The sequence below is a fragment of the Musa acuminata genome, chromosome BXJ3-1 (assembly GCF_036884655.1).
Source record: "Musa acuminata AAA Group cultivar baxijiao chromosome BXJ3-1, Cavendish_Baxijiao_AAA, whole genome shotgun sequence".
In the NCBI taxonomy this organism is placed as follows: domain Eukaryota; kingdom Viridiplantae; phylum Streptophyta; class Magnoliopsida; order Zingiberales; family Musaceae; genus Musa; species Musa acuminata.
In genome coordinates this window covers 43,252,810-43,264,955 of record NC_088349.1, presented here as the reverse complement: position 1 = coordinate 43,264,955, position 12,146 = coordinate 43,252,810, and the positions used below count along the sequence as shown (strand labels likewise).

Genomic DNA, 12,146 nt, shown 5'->3' with positions numbered 1-12,146 from the left:
CCCTAGCCAGACCTGGACCGGTCGGTACCAGTACACTGGTATGTATGAGTGAAGATGAAGGAGAAGGCGAAGGCACAGTAAAGGAAGGAAGAAAAGGAGGCAGTGGAGGAAGAGGAGAAGAGGTGTATGCGCTAGGTGGCTGTGCGCAGAGATGGTGAGTGGCGACATCACATGATGTATCCTGTGTGATTGAGATGCGATTAGGGCAAAGGTGGTGCAGAGCAACAATGTACAAGGTAATGACGTGCACGATTAGGGCAAAGGTGCAAACATATTTTTTACATTTTATATGGGCAGGTTGAACTGTCCAAAACGGGGGCAGTCCACATACTGGTTCACACACCAGGACTGTTATGTACATACCAGTCCAGGCAAAACATCATTTGTTGCTCTATGTTTGATAGAAAAGTTACATATATTGAGGTATTATACCTTGACAAACTAATAGCAAAGGACACTGATAGAAGAAAAAGAAAAGTATTGTACCTCAAAAACTTTCTGCCAAATGGCTTCTTGCCCATTGAAAGCAAGTGGTAAGTTGACCCCTTGGAGAACCATCCAATCAATTTCCTTCTCCCATCTTTCCCAACTCCACCATGCATATGAATCTTAACACAATAAAAAACAAAGTTCACAACATGGAAGAAACAAATATAAATAGCATACAACTGGGGTGTCATCCCCTAGAATGCCACCCGAGGCAGTTCCAAGGGCTGGCATTTCACATCATAAACTATGCATCAATATCTTAGCCAATTTATCCAAACACCGTAAAGGTTCTAGCAAAATCAAGGGTCGCAAGTACAAGCAACACAAACTCACACTAGAATGTTACCATCATGGACAAATATTAGCACGAGGGCATGCCAACATTATGTAAAACGAGTACAAGGGCAGCGCAAAGTAGTAAAAAGCTCACGCAATGTGTCAGTTAAAATGCACCATGCACACACATTCAATGCACCATGGAAGTGCTGGAGAAGTGAAAGCATTTACAAAATATAACCATAAACTAATTGAACTTGTTGTTATATGACAGAATTCAGTGTTTAAAGTAAATTGAACCATTTGCATTAAAAAAAGTTAACTGACAATTTAAATGGATTGACAACACTGATCTAACAACGTGTTGATGGCCGAACAGTTATGGATAGTTATTTGTTGATGACCGACAACTTGGTAGGTAGTTGCTGGAGGGGTCAATAACCAGGTAGTCAGCAGTCAAGAGGTCACCAGCAATGGAACTAAATGGCAACAAACATATGTCATGGTAACTGACTATATATTTTAGATGAGTTTAAGCATACAACAGATGATGACTCTCCATGGTCCAAAGACACTGAAATGACTATAAATCAAATGGCTCAAACTTGCCATTCTTGGAAAATGTCGCTTCCTGCTGCCCAACTAATAGTGGAGAGAAATCTATTCATGAAATTAATGATTTATTAAACATATCCTCATTTCTTTTGCGAAACAATTTTTTACTAGATGCATAATGAAGAAACATTCTAGAGAATGTAATCACTAAAAATAGCTAATTGACCTAGATGGACTTAAGGACTATGACATTCTAACAGATTTACTATCTCTTAGCACATGTTTCAGTAGGTTTAACTTCTATGATTGTAAAATGTTAGTTAGAACTTGGAGGCAACCACCATGATTGTACATGTAACATCTGCACCTATGTAGGTGCTGAATCCACATCTAGTACAAACATTTTCTGGCCCATCCAAATTTCAGTTAGAAACATATAGAAAGCACAAATATCATGAGGCTAGATTATAACAAATTATGGAGTCTGATATGCTTATAGATGGTGACAAGCAACCATGTATAAAGCCGAAAGTGGAGCAAATTAGCACTCAGTTCAGCAAATTTAATCCAAAAAAATCAAACAAAAAAATATATTTCATTTTTAAATGTGAACCTCCATTATATGCTCTGAAGTGAATGGTATAAAGAATGGAACTTCATGGAGGTTATAATCACGTTAATTTTACCTCTTTGTTCCAGCTTTCGTATTTTATTTTAACTAATAGCTATGTTGTTCAAAAACAGTGAAACTATCCATTTATTTCTCTTCTTTTGAGGATAAATAATGTACCGAAGTACATAAGATGCTCAAATAATTTGTAGTAGTATTCACTAAAATTTACGAAACTAAAAGAAAAAATGTCCTTATGCTAGCTCTCATACATACACATGCCAAAAGTTGGTTTCTTGGATTTTCAGACTAGATTAAACTCGTTTCAACTTTATGTGTAGCTTTTAAGTAATATAAAAACTAGAAAGTGAATTTCAAATAATAGCTATCAAGATGAAATTAGATACTTCTGTCTCACATTAATAGACTTCTAGACCAAACTAAGGGGGCTATTGAGCGCCAAATCAACTTAAAAAATAAATAATAAAGTAACTTACAACTGGATGTAACAGCATTCTGGTAGTAACTCAACGGAACAGGTCTTTGTACCAAAATACCAGCCGAAGGAACATGCGGAAGGGAGCCCACTTTTGGTAGAGATGACAACTGTAGACCACCGGTCTTCTCCCAAGATATGTGTATCAGACACCAGTGTTTTAAGTACCAATGGAGACCAGCAGAAAGTTCCACACCACTTGTCCCTTGGATTCTGTTAAAACATTGACAGAGTATTTCAATATTGGAACACAAACCAGGAGGCACAATTACAGGATAAGCATCTGAAGTATTTTTTAAATACTTTCATATTTCACTAATTAAAAAAAAATGAAAAACCATATACAAAAACTTATAGTAGCATAATTCTGTACCAAAATTCCGATATCCATAAATCTTGATGGAAAGGAGTTCCATAAATTAGAAACAAATTTATTGGCCAAGACATCCAGATGTTGTCCCACACAATATCTTGATGGACACAGTCTAACAAACAGAACCATTAGAAGGAAGAAAGAAAGCCAACTAGATGGATTTTCAGCATCGACCAAGGAAAGCAGTAAGTAAAACCAATCAGATATAGAAGAATCAAGCTCCCTTCCATCTTTACCCAATGAATAAAAAATGTCAACAAAGTACAAAAGAATGCCTCTGCATACTGTATCCAACACAACCAAGCTACATTTAAGTAATTTGACTCCCAACTTATTCACCCTGGTTGATGACTTGGTGCCAAATTAGCATTCAACAAGAATAAGAAGGTCACCCTCCCACATCTTATGAGGAAAAACAAAATAATAATGTAGTAAAAATTAGCATCCATCAAAAATAAGGAGGTTGCCATCATACATCTTATGAGGAAGACCAAAACAATAATGTAGTAACCAATTAACAATATTACCAATCTAGCCTTGTTTTACTAATCTTATACTTTAGCAATTTCATTGAGGACCATACTCTTCATGGATTTTTCTATATTTTGTCAGTGAAGTTCAATCTGATAAAAGAACAAAGCAAATAAGCATTTTAATCTTCAATTTACAAAATCACCAACCTATACCATCAATGAACAAAAGAATGAATCAATATAAATATGAAAAACAATTAATGGTACTTACAGTATTTCTGGGAATCCTTTTGTACTTAATGATGGATGGTTGCTAATAATGAAGCATGCTACTCCACCACATGTTTCCTTAAAAATAAGTCCAGTGAAGTGTTATCCACTTAGCAGAGAATACAGTGATGAAAAATTTGAACATTTAAATGATCTGGATGTTGACAATTACTACAATCATATAGATACAAAAGATATCTTGATTAATATAGAACTTTGAAAGAGGATTGACACAATACTCCAATCAACAAATAGATGCAACTAAACGATCTAAAATTTCAAGTATTCATCTGCCACGTATCTCTATTGGATATTATATTCGCCTTCATCTAGCAAAAGTTTTTATACTTGTTTGAACCTATTACTGAATAGAATATATTAAACATGAATTAACTACTTGAACTTGTTACACATGTTAAGTTCCCTTACCCATGTCCCAATTTTCTTTCTAAAGATAAATGAGTTTGCAGAACACTTAAAAGGAATAATCATTGAGTATTAGCAAGATTCAATTGTCCATGACACATCAGAAAATGTTAGATCTTTTAATATAGTCTAATCACGAAGGAGTTAGTAAAATACACTAATGAAGAGTGCAGATCCAATTTAATTATCAGCCAAAAGCCAGTCCTTTGTATCTTGCTGAAAAACCTCCTATAAATCAATTCCCTTATGGATATTGAACAATTTTCTTTTTTGCTTTTCTCCACAAAATATTTACTAACTTGTAGACTCCTTTAATTAAGTTAACAGTAGCACTTTAACATCAACAAAATTGTTTTTCGATATGACCATTTGCTACTAATTTTCCATTTCTTCCAATTGCATCAACGAGGTCATGATAGCTACATCCACTTGAAATAACAAAGTTCCTCATCAATTACTAAAAGAATATTTGAGGACCTAAGCACCAAAATAACCCAACCATATACAACAGTTACTTAAATCTCTATCCTTCTAATTTTTGTCTTTATGACCTTGATGCTAGAGTCGATTTAACCTTCGAACTGAGTCCTGAATTTTTCAGGTTATCTGCACATTATCTGTCCTAGATTTTGCATTCTCAGATGTTTCGATGAGACAATGGCTTGTTTTGTTCTTCATGCATCTATACCATTTGCTGCTTCATTGATCAGTCTATCTTGTCGCTAGTCCAAATTTTCAATTTAACACAATATAGTGTTGGTCGATTTTAGATGTATTACTTAGTTCATCATAAGAACGACTCTGCACTTACCAAAAATGGTTCCTGAGAGTTCTTGGAAATAATCCAGCAGCTTCAGTTATGTTCTCTGCAATTATTTTCTGTTAATTGCAATTAGTTCTTGGAAAATGTTAATGCATCCTAATGTTAATCACGAAAACTAAAATGATCAACAGTCATCAGGTTCTAAACTGATGCATAGAATTTTCCTTGTAGACACAAACAATTGTGCTACATGACCTACATCATTCTTGCTTCCAAGTAATCTAACTATTAACTGAATCCACTGTAATATTCAGAAGTGTCACTGTTAGATACTATGTAGCCACTAGTTACTATTATTACACAGGAGATCAACAGTTGATACAAATTCCTGCCTGTAATCCACCCTTAACAAGAAGTGGCAAATAAGCAAGGTGGTCAAACATTTGTAATAATTTTCTGTACATGTTTGAATGTGGAAGATGTTGCCAAAGTGCATGGAAATGCAAGAATTTCTTGAATAACATACCATGATCCTCTATACAATGATGCCAATACTTCCACTTGTCAATTTTTTCCTCCTTTGAAGATTCAGGTAATTCAACTCTCCTAAAGTAATCCAAGAACCAACGGTCTAGCACACTAGAGCACATCAAGAATCAAATCCATAAAAGCCCAATTCAGCAGAAACCTTTCAAGAAATGCAGAACCGCGTAGTCCTATAACAAGTTTGGGCAATAAATTCTACAGAATCATATTATTTGATCGTCTGTCTAAGGTAAGAGAAATTAGCAATAAAGACGTCGGCGACCTTGGAAACCATCTCAAACTCGAAGTTGGAAACGTGAAAAAGGAGGAGGCGGGCGAGGAGGCCAGGGGCGGCGGCCACCTGGATGACGGCGGCGAGGGCCTCCGTTCTTGGATGTCGACAAGACTCTATATAGATTGGAGGACTCCAGCGGAGAAGAGCCATTCGTCCATGCGACGAGGCCTAGGAGAAAGACAAGAGAGAGAGGAAGGAACCCAAGACTCGGGGAAATGGACGAAGAAGGAAACCAATTCAGCAGAAACCAGATAATTTAACCCTCCTAAAGAAATCCAAGAACCAACGATCTAGCACATCAAGAATCAAACCCATAAAGCCTCGATTCAACACAAACCTTTCAAGAAATGTAGAAACGCGTAGTCCTGCAACAAGTTTAGGAAATAAATTCTACGTATTCATATTTTTTGATCGTCTGTCTTAGTAAGAGACATTATCAAGAACTTGCCGACCTTGGAAACGATCTCGAATTCGAAGCTGGAAACGTGGAATGGGAGGAGGCGGGAGAGAAGGCCACGGGCGGCGGCCACCTGGACGGCGGGCGGTAAGCGCTCCCGTTCTTGGATGTGCAGGACTCGATAAAGGTGGGATGACTCCAGCGGAGAAGAGCCGGTCGCCCATGGGAGGAGGAAAACGAGAAAGAAAAGAGAGAGGAAGAGAGCGAAGAGGGGACGGATTCCGGGTTGCGGGCGAGGAGAAGCCATGGGAATGGCCGGCCGGTCGGAGCATTTTTAAGTGGGTGAGTGGGGAAGGGGTGTGTCACCTGTGTCCCGTCCCATTCACCACGCACGAGAGAATGCGCTACCAGAAAGGTCCTCATAACTCTCTTTGTTGGACCCACACAAAACAACCAATCGGAAGGTGTCCTTTGGTATCCCGGCTCACACTAGATACGGATGTAGGATGACGCGGTGCTTACATAAGCCAGGAGAAGAGAACAGCGCAGGCCGGCAAGGGTTTTCGGGATTTTTGTATCATCCTCTACATTTAAGTATAATTTAATATCCATAATTCTTATTTATTCTTGTTAACATAAACGTCAGAAAATGAGATTTGATCTATCAAGACTTTATCCAATCTATCCATATACTGATCTATCAAGACTTTATCCAATCTAATCAATACATTTCAAAAATTACACTAATATCCATCATGTTAGCCCAAATTGTTTCCTATATTCGATCAAACCCTAAAATTATAGAATTCACTCATCCGTAAACATATACATTATATTAAAATTTTATAGGAGCAAATATTTCATTACGAAACTTTGAATATGTATAATGGATTTGTCAGAATACTATTGATATCAAGTTTTTTACCCTTAATTGATTGTAGCAAGTTAATTTTTACAATAGAATAATTTGATATTCAAGTATAATTAGATTATTACATTATCATCGATAGGATACGTACAACAAGGATTATAAAAGAGACAACATTGCACATATTAGGATAAAAATTCTTGATGATAATAAATACTAAATGCATGGCATGTAAATACATTCGAAGGAGATGAGGTATTAAAATTCTGACATACCTTGTGTGACTCAAGGAAGCTCAGGATGTTTGCAATGCTCAACAACAGCCATAGGAGTCCATAAGTCCTCACGAAGACAATGTAAATAATTTCTTGTTGCAATTATTTTTTTTGAAAAAATAAATATTTATTTATTAATTTAACTAATTACATCATAAACAAGGGAGAATAAAAATCTGATTTCTAAAAGAAAAAACTCAGGTGAACTCTCTCGAGGCCAATTAGCTTGTGGGAACAAGTGTTAAGGGTTCTACTTATATAAGAAAATATATTGATAATGATTTAATGTACAATATGTAGCCCACAATTAATTTGCTGCTTAATCTCTTATAGTTACTTTTAGTTATGATATTTTTTACTTTATATTATATAATAAATATATTATGATATTTATGAAACTATGCAATGAGAATTAGATTACGAAGAGATCATAATAATTAATTAGACCAATTTATCTTTAAACATAAATTTTAAATATTTATGGTCATAGATTACGGACATCTAATCGGATAAACTGATATATTATATACTTATCAATATGATGGAGATAATTGGTCTCATAGTTGTTTGTGTGAGAACACTAGGAGTATAGTGCAAGTGCTTAGTTTACTAAATGATTCGCTTACAGAATGTTGAATGGTTAATAATACCTTATCGTCAAATAATGATTCCGTAGTCTAAATTATGTATCTAGTCCTTAGACTTGAGGCACCAAGGATATCTTGTTTAAGTACTTCATTCTTTGATACCATACTTATAGGTTTAGAAGTTTCAGATCTAGTACAAATCATTATTGGGAATAGTAGCCAACCTTATAAGGCAATTGGGTATCAATAAAGGATCATCCACTCTTAGTATCATTAGAGAAATATCTCATATGTTCTCAATCAAGCAAATCCCTAGCTAGGGTCACTTCAGATTGAGAGAGAATGAGTTCTCTGAGAGAATTCAATAAGAGACTAGGATGGATCCCATATGGGCCTGACAACACCATGCCCAATATACAATCTCTAGGATATTAGATGGATTAGAGACTTTAAATACATAGTAAATGAGGACAGATAGGTCCAATGGATTAGATTCTCTTGTACCGTCTATAGATTATACCATAGTTGCTTAGTATATCCATAGTCGATGAGTTGAGTGAATTATTATGAGGATAATAATTCACTGAGTTAGAAGAAGTTCTAAGTCAGAAGGGATTCTAACAAGTTCAACTTATGGCCAGCTTGGTATTAGGCCTAGAGAGTCACATATGTTGAATCTCGGATTTTGATGATGAAACTAATTGATATGTGTTTATGATTTAATCTGTGCTTTGATTGACGTATGATGCTTCGATCAGGATGAGATAATTAAAACAGGAAGAATCATGTTGGGCCGGGGGAAAACATGTTAGAAGATTGGACGTCGGGCCGAAGGAACGGTCGACGTATCAACAGAAGGCTTCGGGTCGTGGATTCAGGCATCGAGCCAAGAAGAGCGGATATTGCGCCAAGAATATCGGAGTTGCGGAGTCAACTGGCCGATTGGGCAATAGGCCGCAAGAGAGGACGATGCGCCGAAGAATCGGATGAAGCATCGAGGGACCAATGACATGCCGGACAACATGATTATTGCTTAGTATTAATTATCTAGATCGAAGTGTGTTTTACATATGCAGGATTAACTACGATAGCAAGGCATGAAGCAAAATGAAGTCTCGGAGTCAAGGACGCGACTTAGTTGGTGTTAGTTTGGCAAGTCCCATATAGTCCCACATCAGGAAAATTAAGTTTGGTATCTCCTATTTAAACTATAAATAAGGGCCTGGGCTTTGAAGTCAATGTACCACAAGAAACATATAATTGTTTGCTTTGGGTTTTCTTATTTAGTAGTTTCAGGTGTTTTATGGCCTAGGAACATCTTCCTAAGGCATTTGTAATAGTCTTATTTTATAGTAGTGATTTGCTCCTCCTTCGTCCATAGATGTAGGTCAATTGACGAACCACGTAAATCTAGTATTCTTATCTCTTTTATTTTTCTGCTTTATTATCTTTTTTTGGGTTGTCAAAGTACCCTTTGCTAAATTTCCTAGGGCTAGCTCTAACAAACTGGTATCAGAGCCTGGTTTCGGGATCTTTTGACAACGATAACAATAACAAAGATCGTTGTCGAGAAAATCGATAAAAATGTCAACTTCGGTATGTGGCAACTCAAGATGGAGGCCATTCTGGTTCAAGACGGAGTTGATTTGACACTACAGGGAGCTGAGAACATTCCAGATGATATGTTAAAAGAAGAGCTTGCGGGTATGGATAAGAAGGCCCGATCAAGTATTATTCTAAATCTCTCTAATGAGGTTTTACGGGAGGTAGCTACGGAGACTATGGCTAAGAGCATGTGGGACAAGCTTAAAGCCTTGTATATAAAGAGGACAATGGAGAATCGTCTCTACTTGAAGCAGAGTTTGTATATGCTTCAGATGACTGAAGGTATATCTATACTCTCACATCTTGATAAATTTGATTCCTTAGTTATAGATTTGGAGAATATAGATGCGAAAATTGATGACGAGGATAAGGCCCTATTACTTTTGTGTTCTCTTCCCCAATCCTTTAAGTAGTTCGTGATACTATGATTTATGGAAAAGAAACAATTTCGTATCAGGAAATTATTAAATCTGCACTAAAATTTAAGGAGCAGATAGACAGGGATATCACTAGGAAAAGTAGAGGGAATCAGGTTGAGGGTCTGGTTGTTAGGGGTAGAATGGATAAAAGAGGATTTGATAGTAGTAGATCTAAATCCAGACATAGAAATTTGGAGTGCAAATATTGTCATAAAATGGGGCACATTAAGGTTGATTGCTTTAAATTGAAAAATAAATTAAAGCAAAAGGGAAAACTTGTTGAGAAAACTACTGAGTCCGCTGAAGCTAGTGTAGCAGCTGATGAGAATTTTGGAAATATTTTCTTTGCTACTGATGACAGGACGAGGTCTAAAAATGAATTGATTTTAAATTCGAGTTGTTTTTTATCACGTGTCCCAATAGAGATTTGTTTTCCACATATGAATCTTGTAATGGTGGAATTGTTTTGATGGGCAATAATGTTGCGTGTGATGTTGTTGGTAGAGGCACAATCTGAATTAAAATGCACGATGGTATTGTGAGGATGCTCACTAATGTTAGACATATTCCTGATTTAAAAATAAATCTCATCTATTTAGGCACCCTAGAGGCTCTTGGGTGTAAATACGCAACTGAAGGTGGAGTTATGAAGGTTTCTAGAAGTGCCCTTGTTGTTATGAAAGCTTGTAGGTCTGGTAGCTTAAATATTTTGCAGGGAACTACTGTCATAGGCTCGGTTGCAGTCTCCTCATCATCATTGTCTGATTCTGACATCACCAAATTATGGCATATGTGTTTGGGTCATATGAGCGAAAAATGTTTGAGCATATTAAGCAAAAGGGGTCTTCTTTGCGGACAGAGTACTGGACTACTGGATTTCTATGAACACTGCATTTTTGGAAAGCAGAAAAGAGTCAGCTTCAATTCTTCGGTAGTTCACAAAATGAAAGGTACTCTTGACTATATTCATTCAGACCTTTAGGGTCTAGCTCGTGTTCAGTCTAAGAGTGGTGCCAAGTATATGTTGACTTTCATTGACGATTCTTCCAGGAAAGTTTGGGTTTATTTTCTGAAGCATAAAAATGATGTTTTTCTAACCTTTAAACAATGAAAGGCTTTGATTGAGAAGCAAACAGGTAAACAGATTAAGCGGCTTCGAACAGATAATGGCATGGAATTTTGTGAAGGTTACTTTGATGAATTTTGTAAAAACGAAGGAATTGTTCGGTATCGCACTATTATGATGATGCCTCAGCAAAATGGTGTGGCCGAACGTATGAATAGAACACTCTCGGAGAGAGCAAGGTGTATGATCTCAAATGCAGGGTTGACAAAGGACTTTTGGGTAGAGGCGATTAATATGGCCTGTTACGTTGTTAACCGCGCTCCTTCTACAGCACTTGACTTTAAAACTCCGGAGAAAGTTTGGTCAGGTACTCCTGCTAATTACTCTAATTTAAAATTTTTTGGGTGTCCAACATACATGCATGTAAATAAAGGAAAATTAGAGCCTCGAGCTAAAAGTGTATTTTCCTTGGGTATGCTTCTAGGGTGAAAGGATACAGATTATGGTGTTCTGATCCTAAATCCCCAAAATTTATAATCAGTAGAGATGTTACTTTTAATGAATTGTCTATGTTATCTTCCAAAGAGGAATCTACTAGTTGTACAAATGATAGTGCGCAGAAGTAGGTGAAGCTTGAGATTGGTAGTTTTGATTCTTTTCAATCAAACTCTTTGACTCAAAGAATACTAGTAGATGATCCCAAGTCTACTAACGAAGATGATCTAGAGGAAGAGCAATATTCCATAGCCAAGGATAGACTATGGAGAGATATTTGACCACCACAAAGATATACAAATTTAGTTGCATATGCTTTGTCTGTTGCAGAAGAAACAAGTGAAGTTGGTGAACCTACTACCTACTCAGATGTAGTTTCTTATGATAATTCCGCTAAGTGGTTGATTGCGATGAATGAAGAAATTGAATCTCTCCATCAGAATAGAACTTGGGATCTTGTGAAGCCACCTTCGGGTAAGAAAATTATTGGATGCAAATGGGTCTTCAAAAGGAAGGAAGGTATTCCAGGGGTTGAAGATGCAAGGTACAAAGCACGATTGGTTGCAAAGGGCTATAGTCAGGTACATGGTGTTGATTTTCATGACGTATTTTCACCTGTTGTTAAACATAGCTCTATTCGTGTTTTGTTTGCTTTAGTTGCCATGTATGATTTGGAATTGGAGTAACTTGATGTCAAGACAGCTTTCTTACATTGTAAACTTGAAGAACAAATTTATATGGAACAACCTTATGGATTTAAAGTTGATGATAAGGAAGACCATGTTTGCTTGTTAAAGAAATTCTTGTACGGATTGAAGCAGTCTCCAAGATAGTGGTATAAGAGGTTTGATTCTTTTATGTTGAGTTATGGTTACACGAGGAG

General features: G+C 36.5%; 1 protein-coding gene across 3 annotated transcripts in view; it reads right to left on the bottom strand.

Moving 5' to 3' along the window:
• The window catches only part of LOC135628844 (alpha-N-acetylglucosaminidase-like), a 29,885-nt gene extending 23,564 nt beyond the window's left edge, over positions 1 to 6,321 (bottom strand). For all 3 annotated transcript variants that reach the window (XM_065135783.1, XM_065135780.1, XM_065135781.1), the window contains exons 1-4: positions 6,004 to 6,321; positions 3,544 to 3,620; positions 2,428 to 2,639; positions 487 to 608 (exon numbers count right to left, since the gene is read on the bottom strand). In XM_065135783.1, coding sequence (XP_064991855.1) covers positions 487 to 608; positions 2,428 to 2,639; positions 3,544 to 3,620; positions 6,004 to 6,255 — 663 coding nt within the window. In that variant the 5' untranslated portion in view covers positions 6,256 to 6,321. The remainder of the gene's footprint in view (positions 1 to 486; positions 609 to 2,427; positions 2,640 to 3,543; positions 3,621 to 6,003) is intronic.
• Between the last annotated feature and the right edge of the window lie 5,825 nt (positions 6,322 to 12,146).